At 34.7% G+C, this 17913-nt stretch overlaps 2 protein-coding genes across 2 annotated transcripts; one reads left to right on the forward strand and one right to left on the reverse strand.

The window, feature by feature from the left end:
• Nucleotides 1-1816: 1816 nt before the first annotated feature.
• Nucleotides 1817-4336, forward strand: LOC136231229 (protein EDS1B-like). The gene is made up of 3 exons (XM_066020544.1): nucleotides 1817-2277; nucleotides 2655-3425; nucleotides 3518-4336. The coding sequence occupies exons 1-3, from the start codon at nucleotides 1948-1950 to the stop codon at nucleotides 4211-4213; spliced, it is 1797 nt and encodes a 598-aa protein (XP_065876616.1). The 5' UTR covers nucleotides 1817-1947; the 3' UTR covers nucleotides 4214-4336.
• A 2170-nt stretch (nucleotides 4337-6506) lies between these two features.
• On the reverse strand, nucleotides 6507-8244 carry LOC136231237 (uncharacterized). The gene is made up of 3 exons (XM_066020556.1): nucleotides 7971-8244; nucleotides 7753-7819; nucleotides 6507-7643 (listed from the first exon to the last, which is right to left on the reverse strand). The coding sequence occupies exons 1-3, from the start codon at nucleotides 8040-8042 to the stop codon at nucleotides 6781-6783; spliced, it is 1002 nt and encodes a 333-aa protein (XP_065876628.1). The 5' UTR covers nucleotides 8043-8244; the 3' UTR covers nucleotides 6507-6780.
• Nucleotides 8245-17913: the final 9669 nt, after the last annotated feature.

The raw sequence follows: 17913 nt of genomic DNA on the forward strand, positions 1-17913 counted from the left end.
GGCATTAGAGTGGGATCACCGATCAATGGTCTCATATTGATCTTTTTTTTGTGTTACTTCAAGGAATTCCCACTTTCGCCGGAGTACTATCACACGAATTCCGTATCAATATCTAAGTACATGACAAAACTTTTTCACAATTAGAGACGTAGCTATGTAGAGTAGAATGGAGGCACTTTGCCATATTGAAACAAAAATTATATATATATATTAAATTTAAAATTTAAAACTTACATCAAAATTAGAAATTTTAACCCCACTTAATATTTTATTTTATAGCTACATATTCGATAATTATAAATTTATAAACAAAAACTTTGACCTCACTCATTGAACTTGATGGCTACATCATGATTCAAGTTATACAATTCGAGTAGATTAGCTCTATTTCGAACTAGATCTATATGACGAATTTAAATTATCACAAAATCTTACAGTTCATGATGGTACGATTCAAATCGATTCAATTTTATCTCAAACCGAATTTATAGAATGAATCCAAATCATCACAAATTTCATATTGTTATTTAGAAAAACTATAACTAATTAAGGAAATGGATAAATTAACAAAAAAAAAAAAAAAACAAATATCAATACTTTAACATGTCAAATCACCAAAGCCACACTTCAAATTCAAATATCAATATAAGTCGAAAACTTAGAATACAGAACAGGGTGCCTTCTATAGTTACTTTGTTTTTGACAAATAACCATTACTTGGTGTTTTTCACCATTGGATGATGGATTGTAAAATTAATCTAATGATGAAAACACACAAAGTAAGAGTTACTTTGTCAAAAACAAAGTAAGCATAGCCCCTACCTACAGAACAATATATTCATTGCTTGTAAACATTATTATAAGATCGAGTCCGCTAACGGGCGCCCTGGGACGCTAGATAAGAACAATAATTGTCATTAATTGCTACATTGAAAGAATAAATAAAAGGATGCCATTATTGATCATTAATCTTTTTTTTACTAATTGATCATTAATCTTTTTTTTTGCTAATTGATCATTAATTACTCCATTTTATTCCCAACATAACATCTCATTCCCTTTATTTTCTATTCCCACCATTTCATCTTTCTTTTCGAAATTTTATAATTTTTTCAACTTTTTTTCATCTTCCCACCGTAACATCTCATTCCCTCCATAATATTTTCCATCATTTCACCTTCCTTTTGAGATTTTTTTCTTTCAATTTCTGCAGATTTTTTCCTTTCAATTTATGTCCTCACTTCCTTTCCACCAACAAAAAAAAAATAATCAAATTTAAGACCTGAACATCTTCTCCACTTCCTTTTCGCCATTTCATCTGTCCAATTTAACAATCATTTCTCATCCCAATCAAATAAAAAAACATAGGATTTTCAACGCATAAAATAAAAGAAAAATCATAATTAACAACTCATAAAAAATAGAGGGAATGAGATGTTATGGTGGAAATAAAATGAAATAATTAATGATCAATTAGTAAAAAAAATGATTAAGGATCAATAATAACATCATTTTATATATTCATTCAATATAGTAATTAATGACAATTATTTTTTTTATCTAGCGCTGGGGCGCTGGTTAGCTTTTGCCTTATAAGATTAAGGATTAAATCCTCAAATCCCTTAAAGTTGACATTTTGATTCGCGATCTAGCACACACTCAACACACTATAATTAAGACAAGTGCCAACTAAAAATGTTTGATAAAATCGGAATTAATCAATCGAATTCATTCAGGACGCAAAAGTGAATGCTCCCACTCAAACAGTAAACACATAAAAAACCAAAAGAAAATTAAGTTTCCAAGAAGTTTCAACCCAAGTGCAAGTCAATGGCTGACGGACTTTATCCACACCTCCGTCAACGTCCTATCTCCTCTCATAAATCGACGAGTAGAAGAGCCCGTAGAACCAAACATCCTACCATCTGAAACGATCTAATCACAGATATGGAGGGTGTCAGGCTTGGAGACTGCATAGGGATCAGAGAAGATGTAATCAACAAAGTATGTTCCATCGCCATCAAAGCTCACAAAGCTTCCGGCAAGCAATTATACCTATCTGAAAAGATTCGCAGTTCATCCCAAGTCGTCTTCAGCTTCCCTGGATCTTGGTCTGTAACTGATTGGTATTCAAACACTCCTTTTGGAGAAGTAAAGGTGGATAATCAACTCTTTCCTTCCCTTAAATATATAGGTCTCGATGAAACTGCTTCTGTCAATGAAGCCTTTCAGCACAGATTTAAACAACTATGGCTTAATCAACACTTCAGAAAGGAGGTATTTCCCTATTTGAATTCTATTTCCTCTGCTTTTAATCTATAATTTTGGACTTACTGAGTTGATTTAAGTTCAATTTCCTAGTAGTTTCATTTACATAAGGAAGATCATTGATGAATGATTATAGTCTGCAATTATTAGATTTCTTAGCTCCTTTTTGCTTTCCACTCCAAACAGAATAAAAACATTATTTCGGGAGTAAAATCAGCTGAATTCTACCGGTTGAACCAAACAGTTGTTGATAAATTGGTGCAATAAGTTAAATTGAGGAACTTCCTGCAAATCCTCAAGATTTTAGAATAAATGAATTGATAGAGCTTTGAATCAATTCAATTAGTGACTGGTTTGGGCTGCTGCTAATTTTCATGTTTTCTCAGGTAGGAGCAGCTGCAGCAGATAAGAAGCAAGTTATATTTACAGGTCACTGTTTAGGGGCCCCTGTCGCTATACTTGCAGCTATCTGGTTCTTAGAAGAATATATAAGGCCAGACCCCAACAAAACAGTAGCTCCTCTTTGTCTAACTTTCGGATCCCCCTTTGTTGGAGATCACATTATCAGCCATTCACTTAGGCGTGAAAACTGGTCTGACTGCTTCATAAATTTCGTCATGGGACATGATATAGTCCCTAGAATATCACTCACTCCTCTCTCGGCCATTCAGCACCAACTGCAACAAATTCTCAGCCTATTCAGCCCAAAACCGCCACGAGAACCTCTGGGTGAAGCTTTAATTCATTTCTTTATAACTGTATTGAGGAATGTATCTTCTGTTGCGAGTCATGCGGCCTGTAAGATCATGGGGAGCACGAATCTCTTGCTGGAAACTGTATCAAATTTCATTGAACTAAGTCCTTATAGACCTTTAGGGACGTTTGTTTTCTGTACAGGGAATGGAAAACTGGTTGTCGTAAAGAACTCAGATGCTATATTGCAGCTACTATTCTATACCTCTCAGCTCAACTCTGAAGCTGAACTTACCGCAGTTGCACAAAGTAGCATAACCAGTCACTTGAACTACCAAAGTGAATTGCTAGAAAGCTTAGAAATGCAGTGTGTAACCTTTCTAGATGATCACCATTTGGAAGCACTCCCATTAGCTTCAGACGTAGATGCAGAGGGTAACACAGCCTTGAATGAGCTAGGCCTGGTGAGTTTTCCTGCTGAGTTCAACTTTAACTGTTTCAAATTGATGGTCGTAAGCAATTTAATCTTACTTATTAGTTGAATTTGGGACTGCAGAGTGCTAGAGCTAGATTGTGCCTTCGCGCTGCTGGTGATTTGGAGAAGCAGAAGAGGAATAATCAGACAGCGATCAACCTAAAGTTGGCCGAAATCGAGAACGAACTGAGAAAACTACAAGGGTACCAGAAAAAATGTCAACATAAAGTGGGATATTATGATGCATTTAAGATATCAGAAGACAGAGAAGATTTTGATGCTAATGTAACAAGGCTTAAGCTGGCAGGCATATGGGATGAGATAATCGAAATGCTGAAAAGATACCAACTCCCAGATGGATATGAAGGACAGAAGGCATGGATAGATATCGGAACTAGGTATCGCAGAGTGGTTGAACCGTTAGACATCGCTAATTACTATAGACACCTGAAGAACGAAGACACAGGACCGTACATGGATAAAGGCAGACCTAAAAGATACAAATGCACACAAAGATGGCTAGAACATGCTGAGAGAATGACAGATCCAGCATTAGAATCATGTTTCTGGGCTGAGGTAGAGGAGCTGTGCGTTAAATCAGGGGGTTTCGGTGTTAGAGAACATGCCTGTCGCCTCAAGAGCAAAGCAGAAGAGTGGATTCGCAATGGCTGGCTAGACCAAGACGTGTTCTCCAAAGGCTCCACCTTTGATAAACTGTTGAAGGAGCACTTTCTGACGTTGGAGCAGCCTGTTGCTTATCAGGGTATGTGGAAATGATCATTTCGTGCTTAGGCTATTGCTCGATTTGTAACACTACACTTCTTATTATACTAAATACTCAGTGCCATGTACCAAGAAAAACGAACCTTCATCCAGATTAATACCAATAATTTTGAGGCATCTTTTGAATTCATTGCTTACGTATTTTAGCGTTTATACTGATCAGTTTTAGAAATATTATCAACATTGAAAAAACTCGAGTTGAATCGACTAAGCCAACAATGAAACATCAAACATGATGCAGATTTAATTCCGAAAACCACCTTACAAAAGGCAAAAGAGTACCAACATCAGAAACCATAAATGAGTTGAATGTAAAAGACAACTAATTCATCCTGAGAGTAAATACAAGAAGTTGAAGTCATCTGCTTTTCTGAACAAGCAAACATAATAGAAAGTGAAAGGCACATGTGCAGTAGGTAGAAGAAATTGCTGCGAGCCATGTTTACATGGTAACTACCATTAATTAAAAAATATATAGTAAGTTCAGCGTGACCATAGAATGAGGCTATAACTTGTCAGCAAGACAAACAAGTAATATAAAAACATTTCCCAACAAATTTAATATCATCCTCAACTCCATAAAATCCTAGTACTAAAACAAGGCTTCTCTAATAATCTTCTGAAGAGAGATACAGCACATTGCCTTTGAAAATGGAACACTTTGAAGAATTACAAGAGCTAAAATAGACAAAATATCTTTTTTTTTTCTTTTTATAAAAATGTAATTACCCTGCATCTCACTTAGAACCATCATCATTATAAACCCCAACTAGTTCAGAATCCTGATCTTCAAAGACTTAACTTTTTTATACAAACAGTAATTCATTAGCTATGGTGCTCTACTGTATTTAATTCTACATTATATTAAAATATACACATCATTAAAATCCATATAAGAATCTTCATAACCAGCTTCGTATTTACTTCACACTTGTATCAACCATATGCACACCAGAAACCGAACAAGCCAAGGGGAAAAGAGCAGATACTTGCTTCATAGAAGTCAAGATTTGAATATGCTTAGAGCAACACCTAAACAGAAATATACTTCTGTCTCCAAATTCAAGAGATCATTTGAAATGGTACCACTCACTACTCCCTTGATTCTTAAATACATCTCTAACAAATTCTCATTCGCATCATGATTTAAATTAACATAAGAAACTCTATAAGAAAACCATCATCCAAGTGACTAAATGACAAATACAAAATCTGAAAGAACACATTTCTGAATGAAGTATTGAGATGATAAGACCTTGTAGCACCAAGCAATGAATATCCCTGCTTCCTGAAGTTCCTTAAACTTGACCGAATGAAACTCAATTTGTAAGAAAGATTTAGCCATTCGTGTGTGTGTGTGTGTGTGTGTGTGTGTATATATATATATATATCTGCTATAAATTTCATAGGCATATAAGAAAACTATAATTCAAGTGATTTAAACTAAAGACAAACACCAAGCAATGAATCCCCTGTTTCCTGAAGTTCCTTATAATTGGCCAAATGAAACACAAAATCTAGTAAAGATTTATCCATTCAGAAAAACATCTGCCAAGTACTTCATAAGCATTTAGAAACAATATATAAAACGGTTAAACATTTATTAGAAATCCCCATACTCCCACAAACATTCAGTTTACATTTCCTTCTCAGAATTGCCAGACAGATGCATAAACATACTTGCATATCAAAATCATCCAGGGGGATAACAGCATGGTGAAGAATATGAAGGGAGAGAAACATGTAACAAGCATTATACCGTAGGGGCAGAACCTGGGATTGCTTTGCAGGATAGAGGTCGGGCTGTTCTTGTTTCTTTTTCACATACTTCAAGCCTCTTACAACCGTTGCATCTCTAATATTTCTAGCAACATAAAATATGCTAAAAAAACATGCTAGCTAAAGTTAGCAAATGAAAGCAGTTGAGCATAACCTTTCCCATCTCAGAGATTAACAAACACCTAAGTCAGAGTTGAAGAATGTAAAATGACAGGATTAAGCATCAAAAGTAGAGCAATGGAGGCTTAAAGCTTCAAATAAGCGTGTGTAGAACATTTTAATGTTCAGTTGCTTCCCTGATTCATAATGTCAATCAGTTCCAATAAGATGAGACATTAATGCAAAAATCAAGAGGCCTATTCTGAGTAAATGCAATCAACTATTATCAATCTCATCCTTAAACCATATAAACATAAGATTGCACTACTAAACAATAACAAATTTATCAACAAATGTTAATGATAAATGAATGCAAAAGCAGTCGTTAACGCATTCGATGGAACAGGGAGAGCAAAACATATTGTAATCCTTTTTATGTATTTCTATACCACCTTATCTATTCACATACCAAAACACGAGTAGCCTACATAAACAACATATGCACCATACTGATGATAAAAACTAAGCTCATAGCCATAGGAAAATCATATAAGTTCGGTGCGTAGCAAAAAAACATAAGCACTATACCCATAACTACAAGATCTATGCGATTACGTCTAAGACCACAACAGAACCAGCCAGACACGCCAAAGAAGAGAGGGAGCCCAACATATGAAGTCCTCCTACGACCTTGCAACCATGCTATAAGAGCGAGCCAGCCTGAAAGTCAGACTACCTCCATTCACACTCAGTTCTGCTTCCACAGCATTTCCCTCATAGGGTTTCCTACAACCAGGACAGCGCCCATCCTCGACATTCCGGATTCTATTGTAGCAAAAAAGACAAAGCCGAAAGCCACAAATGCACGGTAAGAAACTACTGTCCGTGACATCTAATTCCTCGCAACATATAGGACAGGAGGAAGGCACAGGATTTATACAAGACCATGGGATACTACCAGCCTTCCCAAAACATCTTTCTGCATTCGGAAAGCTCCGCTGCTTGCCCAAGTTAGGAAGACTCTGAGGTCGCAATGCATCATCTGGTCTCCAGGCCCGGGCATTACTAGGAGCAAGTTTTGGTGATTCTGTTTGCTGGCCTCCTCCTTGCTTTAAATCCTCACAAGGTTCAAGCTCAGGAGAAGACTCTGACTCCAGACACTGATTATCGTTCTTATTTCCGTGCTTTTTATTATCATTAGCAGCTAAAGCGTCAGCCATAGCTTCCCAATCATCCAAGCAGTTGTCCTCCACTTCTTCCTCCTCCTCAGTGATGTTTCCGGAACAACAACCACCACTGCTACTGCTGGAAGAGCCCGTGAAATTATTACCAGCATCAGTGCTGGAAAGAACACTGCTACCAGTAGGACTGTTGGAAGGGGAATCAGAGTCGAAATCATGATAGATCAACCCTCTTCCTTTCTCCTCGCTTCCTCTATCTCTTCGCCCCGTCTCTAAATTATCTATCACATTCTTTCTCTCGTTTTCACACCCGGAAGGCCTTTGGCCGGTCGATTCATCCTTATTACCCTTGTTCTTAACTGCACCTAATAAATTCCACCACCGCAACCCGTCAATAACTAAATCCCCGGAGACAACAATGTAACGACAAGGAATAAAATTGAAAAACTAAGGAAATAAAAATAAAAATCAAACCTTGAGAAAGCCATTGCTCGCGGCGAGCATCGAGCTTGCACTGCTTCAATTTGGCAGAGCGGTTCACCTAAAATCCCCAAACATGAACAGATGAATCAATCAATCAATCAAATCAAAAGAAAAGAAAAATCAAGACTTTTCTAGAAAGATAAGACAGTCGAAAATCATTGTTACGAAAAGAAACAAATAATTAGAAAGAGATTGGATAGAATACGCACCCTCTTCTTCTTGGAGAAATCCTTCGGTGCAGAAGGAATGGAAGCGTTGGGGGTAATGGGATCGGAAACCATGGCTGCAAAACACAGATAATTGAAATTCGAAGAAGATAGATTCGCAAAAGCCCTAGATTACTTGAAGGATAGAGATGATGATACGATAAATTCTAGAGAGAGATGGATAAGAGAAAAATAGCTCTTGGTAGAAAGAGAAAGACAATGGATAACGGAAACTCCTCTGCTCCGCTCGCCCCTATTTTCGCAGACTCTCGGAAACGAGGCCCCAGTTTCATGTATATAGCTCAACTCGTACTAAAATACCCTTCTTTTTTATCTAATTTACGACTCCAAAGCTCTTTCACTTGTGCAATTTTCATAAGCTATGTGGGTAAAACGGTATAATTGAGGTATTTTTTTAATAATTTAAAGGTCGGATAGAGAGCTACGACACACCGTTTAACCTACGATTTTAGTTTGAACAGAGTAGTTTAATTCATTTGGACATTGAACTCTTAATTATATATTTCTAGGATAATAACTTCTATGTATATTTTGTTTTTGATAAAAATTTTACTTTGACCCTGTTGGGAATTAGCTGTTAGTTGATTACATTAGCTGATTTGACTAGCTGTTTGTGTAGACCTGTTTGGTAAAAATTAGCTGATTGATAATAGCGGTTTGTGCAAAAAGACGAATAATGACATTTCTTTTTTTAATTTTAGGACCTGGAAACTAAAAATATGGTTAAAGAAGTCCATTAGTTTTAATATTGCAAAACGCTAATTGAAAAAGCTCCTAAAATGAGCTTTTTCTAAATTAGCGTTTTCATCCCAAAACTCTCTCTCAAACCTCTCTCCACCGAACACTCCAATAGGCGGTTTCAGTGGTCAAACCGCTAAAGTTGGTCAAAACCACACTTTTTATCCCAAAACGCTCTTTACTAAACATGGCCTTTGTTTTTTACACGAAGAACTTATTTTATTAAATTTCACCATTATCTAATGGTGGAAAAAATAAAATAAGACTTAGTTTGTTAAAAACAAAGTAAGTATAGCCTCAACGGATAATTATATACTCCTTCCGTTTCATATTACATGTCGTTTTAGAGAGTTAAATATATATTAAGGATATTAAAAAAAACATTGTTGCCCCTTATTTATTGATTTCACTATTTATTTATTCTATAATAACTCCGTTATTCTAATTAATTTTCATAAACACACATTTTATAGTAGAAAAAAAAAGATAATTTAACATGCACTGATCATATAAAATGACATGTAATATGAAATAAGAAATAGTCTCTAAAAAGACATGTAATATGAAACAGATGTAGTATTTTAATTATAAATTTCGCCTTAACGTATGAAATGGTTGATGTTTAACCTTAACTTTTTCAAACAAGACCATGTTTAGCATATAGCTGTTAACTCATAGCTAATTACATTAACTGTTAGCTGATTTGGTAAAATTTAGTTGATTGTTGTTAATAACTATTTATGTAAAATGACAAATAAAGAAATTGTAAAGTCTTTATTTGGGCTTAAATGATACTAAATAAGGATAAAAATGTCATTCAAAAGAGATGGAACAATAAGCTAATTGAAAAGGCTAGCTTGTTTAAAATTAGCTTTTATGACCCAATAAACTCTTTTAAACATTTTTCCACCAAACACCACTATTAGAGGTTTGACTAGTCAAAACATTTAAATTGGCTCAAACCACTAATTTTGCCCCAAAAAACTTTTTACCAAATAAGGCCAATATCAATTTTAGCTCTATATAATGAAAATTTTAAACGGATGGTTTGATTGTTTGACTATCATATAGGACCATTTGAATAAATTTGTCGATAAATTAAAGTAGTCTCATATATTTTTAGTTAGTTATTTATAATTATATAGTAACATATTATTAAACATTTTAGATATTTTGATAAAAAAAAATGTGATTAACTTATATATATATATATATATATATACGTATCACACTTACTTTTTTTATAAATGTGGTTAGGGGTAAATTACATATGTGGTATACAACGTTTACCTCATATCACATGTTGGTGTACAACCTTCAATTTTACACACTAAAATATATCATTATATGACTGGTCTCCTACTAAAACATACAATCAGAAAAAATGACCATCAACGCTCATAAATGTGATACCTAGGCACTTTCAGAGCTACGACACGCCAAGCTCATAAATTTGATACCTAGGCAATTTGTTCAATCGATTAATCTTGGCACGAACTTTCTCATTCGACTAATCTCTACTCGGATTTATTCATCCATTTAATCCCAGATAAGCTCTAAATCAATCTTTAATTTGTTTTATATTGTTCTAATACACTTATTTGTATTGTACTTTAGTCATATCAAATCTTACAGATGTGAATATCTAAATTGTTAAAGATCCATTTGTGTTTTAGAAATTTTTAAATGAAAGATATGACAACCAGAAGTTGGTTCTAGTATCAAAAGCTTGTTATGCATTATGATGAAATTAAGATTGCAAGATTTTAAATCGGTACATAACATAATTATGCACTTTTAAGATTACATCTCAATTAAAATTATGTAGAGATGATGTTACCAGTGAAATTATGTTAGAAAAAACTTTCTATACTTTTCATGCATTTAATATGCTCCTGCAGCAGCAATCTAAAGAGAATGGCTTCAAAAACTATTCTAAATTAATTTATCTTCTCAATAATGAGTTTTTAATGAAAAAGATGAGTCTCGTCCTACTAGATCAATTGTATTCCCAAAAGTGAATGCAACGCCATACGATAATGAAAATAATAACCGTGGATGTGGTCGTGGTCATGGACGTAATCTTCGTCATGGTTATAACTGTTATGGTTATAGTAATAAAAATACAGATGCCCACCTTTAGTGGAAAAATCAAATTGATAAATTTGATAGAAATAATAATTAATAAATGTCAGAATTCAAATGGAAATTGGTCACGTACCTATCATATGTCAAAGCATCTGGTTTTACTATGTCAAGCTCCTGAAGAGATTCTCATATATAATGTACTGTCTTGTAACACAAAATTAGTTGAAGGCTCCGACAGAGCCAATATAGTCTTACCAAGAGAAACGAAGTTTATTATGAATAATTCATTATTTTCCACAAAGTCTCACAGAAATTTGGTAATCTTCAAAGATATTCATAGAAATGGATATCATATTGAGACTGTAAGTGAAGAAAATCAAGAATGTCTTTATGTTATGAATATAATTTCAGGAAAGATATAGATGGACTAGAAAAATTTAATGTTTTATAATCTAGTTTGTGTTACACATTTATTAACGTAATTGAAGCAAATCTTATTAGAAACCAGAAGTTCATAGATTTTGATACTTATAAGATTTGACATGATAGATAGGGTCATCCTGGTTCTGCAATTATGAGAACAATTATAGAAAATGCACATGGGCATCCATTGAAGAACCAGAAGATTCTTCAAAGCAATGAATATTTTTGTGTTATTTGTTCGCAAGGAAAATTAATTATAAGGCCCTCGAAGGGTAAGATTGGAATTGAATCACCGACAATTTTACAATGCCTTGAAGATGATATATGTGGACCATTTAGGTATTTTATGGTTTTAATTGATACTTCTACTCAATGGTCACATGTATGTTTATTATCATCACACAATATAGATTTTGCAAGATTACTTGCTCAAATGATTAGATTAAGAACACAGTTTTCTGATTATCCAATTAAGACAATTCATCTTGATAATGTCGGTGAATTCACATCCCAAACATTTAACGATTATTGTATATCAATTGGGACAACTGTTGAACATCATGTAGCTTATGTTCATACACAAAATGGTCTAGCAGAATCATTTATTAAATGTCTGCAATTAATCGCTAGACCATTACTCATACGAACTAATCTTCCTGCATGTGTATGGGGATATGCAATCTTACATGCAACATCACTTATATGTATTAGACCAATAAGCTATCATGAGTACTCCCCATTACAATTAGCTTTTGGTCATGAGCCCAATATTTCTCATCTAAGAGTTTTTGGATGCGCAGTATATGTTCCTATTGCTCCATCACATCGTACAAAGATGGGTCCTTAAAGGAGATTGTGAATTTATGTTCGATATGAATCTATCTTAATAATTTAATATCTTAAGCCATTAACGGGAGATATGTTTACTGCACGTTTTGCATATTGTCATTTTGATGAATCCACATTCCCTAGATTAAGGGGAGAAAATAAAAATGTGGGAAAGAAAATAACATGGAAAGCTTCATCACTTTCTCACATGGATCCTAAAACAAAGGATTGTGAACAAGAAATTTAGAAAACCATCTTCAAAATTTAGCAAATCAGTTGCCAGATGCACTTACTGATCCAAAACGAGTAACAAAATCGCATATACTAGCAGTTAATGCACCAATTCATATTGAAATTCCTGAAGAAAAACATGATGATCGTTCTCATACACGCCTGAAGCGTGGACGACCTATTGGTTTAGAGGATAAAAAACCTAGAAAAAGAAAATCGTCGATGATACCAATGAATCTATTGAAGATGTAGATACTAACATAAACACACTTCCTGAAGAAGTGCAAACACCTGAAGTTGAGCAAACACCTGAAGAGATTTTAATGAAATCATTTTTCCAATATTAGGGGGAGAGAATAAGAAGTTGAAAAAAAATTACTTGGAATGCATTAACATTATCTTATTTAGATCCTCGAACAAAACAATGTGAACTTGAAGTTCAAAAGATAATACATTTGCAAAATATTGCAAATCAACTGCCAGATGCATTCACAAATTTACGAAAATCATTAAGTATCTAGAGCCAGCTACTGGAAATTTATTAAAGGCTCGATTTGCTGATTGTCATTTTAATGAGTCAGTTTTTCCAACATTAGGGGGAGAAAATAAACAGCTGGAATATGAAATTAGTTGGAATGAATTATCTCTGTCTCATTTTGATCCTCGTACTAAACAATGTGAAATAGAAGTCCAAAAAGATAATTCATTTACAAAACTTAGCAAACCAATTGCCAAACGCATTTACTGACCCAAAGAGAGTGACCAAGTCACATATTCCAACTGTAAATGCTCCAATTATAATTGATGTCCCTGAAGGACAACATCAAACTGCTAATGAGTCTCACACACGCATGGAGCATGGTAGACCTATCGGTTCCAAAGATAAGAATCCTCAGAAAAGAAAATGAGCAAAAATTGGCAATGGATTTTCCGAGGAACCAAAGAACAATGAAGGATCTCCTGCAGAGATCATAAACATGACAAAGGAAAAAATTCAGCTACCTGAGAATGAAGAGATCTCAATTAATTATGCCATGTCTGGAATAAAATGGAACCACAATAAAATCGACGTCGATGAAATTTTTGCATACAATGTAGCAGTTGATGCTATGGATAAAAATGAGGATCATTGTTAGATATTGTTATATATGTTAATATTCTCTCTTTATTGTATTTCCTATTATAATTACCTCTAGCATAATTATAGGAATTATACCATAATTATATTGTATTTCCTATTATAATTACCTCTAGCATAATTATAGGAATCATACTATTGTATAAATACCTCTTTCATGATTAATAGAAAATCAAGGGATTCACAATCCAACAAATAAGACGTGGGTCCTTGTACCCCGTCCTCCTAATGCTAATATTTTGCGAAGTTGGTGGATTTTCAGGCATAAGATCAATGCTGATGGCTCTTTTGAGCGATATAAGGCCCGCTTGGTTGGCAATGGAGCAAATCAATTGGTGGGGGTTGATTGCGGGGAAACTTTCAGTCTAGTTGTGAAGACAGCCACTATTCGAGCAGTTCTAAGCATTGCTCTTTCCAAAAATTAGGGTCTTCACCAACTCGACGTCAAAAATGCCTTTCTACATGGTGACCTTCATGAGACTGTATACATGCATCAGCCTTTGGGGTTTCGAGATCCTGCTAGACCTGATTATGTATGTTTGCTCCAAAAATCTCTATATGGTCTCAAACAGGCCCCTCGGGCTTGGTATCAACGGTTTGCAACCTTTCTCTCTACTTTGGGTTTTGCTCACAGTATGTCTGATCACTCACTTTTTGTGTTTCGCCAAGGCACGGAGATTGCTTATTTGCTTCTTTATGTTGATGATATTGTTCTAACGGCCTCATCTGATAAATTGCGTTCCTCCATCATCACTAAATTGGGTAATGAATTTGCCATGAAAGATTTAGGGCCGTTGAACTACTTCCTAGGGATCTCTGTCACTCGCTCACCTGGCTCTCTCTTCCTTTCTCAAAAGAAATATGCTTCAGAAATTATAGAGAAAGCTGGTCTCAGCTCTTCGAATCCTTGTGCCACTCCGGTTGACACCAAACAGAAGCTTAGCATCTCCTCTGGATCCTCATACCATGACCCTTCGGAATACCGAAGCCTAGCAGGCGCCTTACAGTACTTGACTCTTACTCGTCCCGATATATCCTACGCGGTTCAGCAAGTGTGTTTATTCATGCATGATCCAAAAACACAGCATATGGCAGCCATAAAGCGCATTCTTCGGTATATCAAAGGTACATTGGATCTCAGTCTTACTCTCACTCCATCATCTCTTGGTTCATTGGTCTCTTACACTGACGCCGATTGGGGAGGTTGTCCGGATACCCGACGTTCCACCTCTGGTTATTGTGTTTTTCTTGGGGACAATCTCATCTCCTGGTCCGCCAAGAGGCAACCAACCCTCTCTCGCTCGAGTGCCGAAGCCGAGTATAGGGGCGTCGCAAATGTTGTCTCTGAAACTTGTTGGATTCGAAATCTCCTACTCGAACTTCACTGTCCCATTCGGAAGTCCACTTTGGTTTATTATGATAATGTCAGTGCCGTTTATTTGTCCGAGAATCCTGTTCAGCACCAGTGGACCAAACATGTCGAGATGGATATACATTTTGTACGGGAAAAAGTCGCCAAAGGCGAGGTTCGAGTTCTTCATGTTCCTTCTCGACATCAACTTGCGGACATCTTCACTAAAGGCCTTCATTCTGTATTGTTTGATGATTTTCGGGCTAGTCTCAACGTGCGTCCTCCTCCCATTCGACTACGGGGGTGTGTTAGATATTGTTATATATGTTAATATTCTCTCTTTATTGTATTTCCTATTATAATTACCTCTAGCATAATTATAGGAATTATACCATAGTTGTATTGTATTTCCTATTATAATTACCTCTAGCATAATTATAGGAATCATACTATTGTATAAATACCCCTTTCATGATTAATAGAAAATCAAGGGATTCACAATCCAACAATCATGAACCAAAATCCATTGAAGAGTGTGCACAAAGTAATAATTGGCCAAAATGGAAAGAAGCAATTGAGATAGAATTGAAATCTCTTGCAAAAAGAGAAGTATTTGGACTTGTAGTCCGTACACCTAAAAGTGTAAAACATGTGGGACATAAATGGATCTTTGTGAGAAAAAGGAATGAAAATGGTGAAATTGTGAGATATAAAGCATGTTTAGTTGCACAAGGATTCTCACAAAAACCTGGAATTGATTATGAAAAAACATACTCCCTTGTGGTGGATGCAACTACTTTTAGGTTTCTCATAAGTCTGGCAATAAGAGAAGGGTTTGATTTACATTTAATGCATGTAGTCACAACCTACTTATATGGGCCACTGGATAATGACATTTATATGAAAATGTCTGAAGGATTTAAAATGCAAGAAAAATATGAAAAACAAGAACTTTATTTGATAAAGTTACAGATGTCTTTGTATGGACTGAAACAATTTGCGCGCATGTGATATAATCGTCTTTGTGAATATTTGCTGAAATAGGGTTATAAGAATGATCAAATTTGTCCATGTATTTTCATAAAGAGATCGAAAACTGAATTTTCCATCATTTCTATTTACGCTTATAATGAACGTAAGTGGTTAGTTATATACATAGTTGTATTTTTTATATGCTCACTTTTATCTGATTGTTGAACTTGTAATTGTCATGTTTGTTTAGTTGATGTGTCAAACTTGTGGTAATAAATGACTAAGTGCTATTAGCATTTATTGTTACTAATGATAATTGAGATTGAAATGTGATTGATAGTTGGTATGTAATTATTTGGTTATTAATTTTATTTAGGTGAATTAATTATTTATAATGGTTGTTCGATCACTTGATGTAAATAAAGATCATTTCCGACCTCGAGAAGGTAGAGAAGAAATTATTGGTCCTGAAGTACCATATCTTAGTGCAATAGGTGCACTAATGTATCTTGCTAACAATACGAGGTCAGATGTTGCTTTTTCTGTCAATTTGTTATCCAGATAAAACTTTGCATCTACACGAAGGCATTGGAATGGAATTAAGCATATATTATGTTATCTTCAAGGAACTATTGATTCAAAATATTTATTCACATATGGAAGTACAACTATATCTTGGCGGTCTACGAAACAAACTATTACAGGTACTTCTTCAAATCACGCTGAGTTAATAGCTATTCATGAAGCAAGTGGAGAATGTGTTTGACTAAGATCGTTAACTAAGCATATACGAGAGTCATGTGGTAGATCATCAGATGAAGGAACACCGACTATAATATATGACATAATGCATATTGCATTGCTTAATTTAAAGAATGCTACATTAAAGGAGACAGAATAAAGCATATTTCACCAAAGTTTTTTCTTTACGCACGATCTTCAAAAGAATGGTGAAATCAATATTCAGCAAATTCGATCTAGTGACAATCTGGCAAATTTTTTCACAAAGACATTACCTACTACAACTTTCAAGAAGTTGGTTTACGTTATTGGAATGCATCGTCTTAAAGACCTTCAGTAATATTGAGAATAGGGGGAGTAAACACTATACTCTTTTTCCCGTAACCAATGGTTTTGTCCCACTGGGTATTACTTGGTAAAGGTTTTTTAATGAGGCAGTGCCCTATTCGCATGGATGGACATCCAAGGGGGAGTGTTATGAATAAATTGATGGATGTCCATAAGTATAACCATTGTAACTCCTTCTTTAATGTTGTAACTCTTCATTCATTAAGGTTGTAACTCTGTATTCTTTAATGTTTGTAACTCTATAATTTATGTTCTTATGTAACATATATATTCATAAGCCTATAAATATAGGTTTCTTTCATGTAATATAGTACAAGCAAATGTGGTGAAACTCTTAGTCTAGTGGTTGAGAGCTTACTATGCCTTAGGAGGTCATGGGTTCGAATCACATCTGGGTCTGGTGGGGATTTTTCTTTCTTCTTTAATATAAGCGCATTGTGCGCAAATTTAAAAAAAAATATAGTACAAGCAAAAGGACAAGTGAAATACAATAATACACTTACTCTCTCTCCATTGTTCTTATTCTATTGCATATTATCTTTCTTGTTTTATTACATAAACCTCTAATTATATATTTTTTGGATAAGGGTCAAATTTGAGTCTAATGTTTTCTATAAAGTGCAGATTTGACCTTAACGCATAAAATGGTTCAAATTTAACCTTAACATTCCCAAGCAAGATCAATCTTAACCATATCTAATGAAAATTTTGACCATAATGGTTTGATAGTTATTTGTTGGGCTAGGCCAATTGGTCCAAATTTGAATTTATGAAAAAGCTTTAAAGTCTTGTCCTTCAAGAAGTGTAAAACATCACACATTGCTTAAATATCACTTTGAAGTGCTATTTATAAAAGGGTACTCTACTTTTGTGAAAGGGCGAGGACCTACATGATGTTTGATCACCATATACACGCCTCGTTATCGTCCGATCGAATCGGGCCGAATGTGGTGTGGACACTATTTGTTTTAGAAAATAGCTTTTATTTAATTAATTAATTTTCAGAATTCATTTAATTAAAATAATTAATATTTTCCTCGACAACTATTTTGATTTGATGGAACAGA

This window comes from Euphorbia lathyris, chromosome 1 (assembly GCF_963576675.1).
Source record: "Euphorbia lathyris chromosome 1, ddEupLath1.1, whole genome shotgun sequence".
Taxonomy (NCBI): Eukaryota; Viridiplantae; Streptophyta; class Magnoliopsida; order Malpighiales; family Euphorbiaceae; genus Euphorbia; species Euphorbia lathyris.

Excerpts from the sequence above, each read along its gene's own strand:
- LOC136231237 (XM_066020556.1), bottom strand. The coding sequence starts at position 8,042 with ATGGTTTCCGATCCCATTACCCCCAACGCTTCCATTCCTTCTGCACCG. Across the intron at positions 7,820-7,970 it reads ATTTCTCCAAGAAGAAGAGG|GTGAACCGCTCTGCCAAATT; the intron begins GTGCGTATTCTA and ends TGGGGATTTTAG. Across the intron at positions 7,644-7,752 it reads CGAGCAATGGCTTTCTCAAG|GTGCAGTTAAGAACAAGGGT; the intron begins GTTTGATTTTTA and ends GGAATTTATTAG.
- LOC136231229 (XM_066020544.1), top strand. The coding sequence starts at position 1,948 with ATGGAGGGTGTCAGGCTTGGAGACTGCATAGGGATCAGAGAAGATGTA. Across the intron at positions 2,278-2,654 it reads ATCAACACTTCAGAAAGGAG|GTAGGAGCAGCTGCAGCAGA; the intron begins GTATTTCCCTAT and ends ATGTTTTCTCAG. Across the intron at positions 3,426-3,517 it reads CCTTGAATGAGCTAGGCCTG|AGTGCTAGAGCTAGATTGTG; the intron begins GTGAGTTTTCCT and ends TTGGGACTGCAG.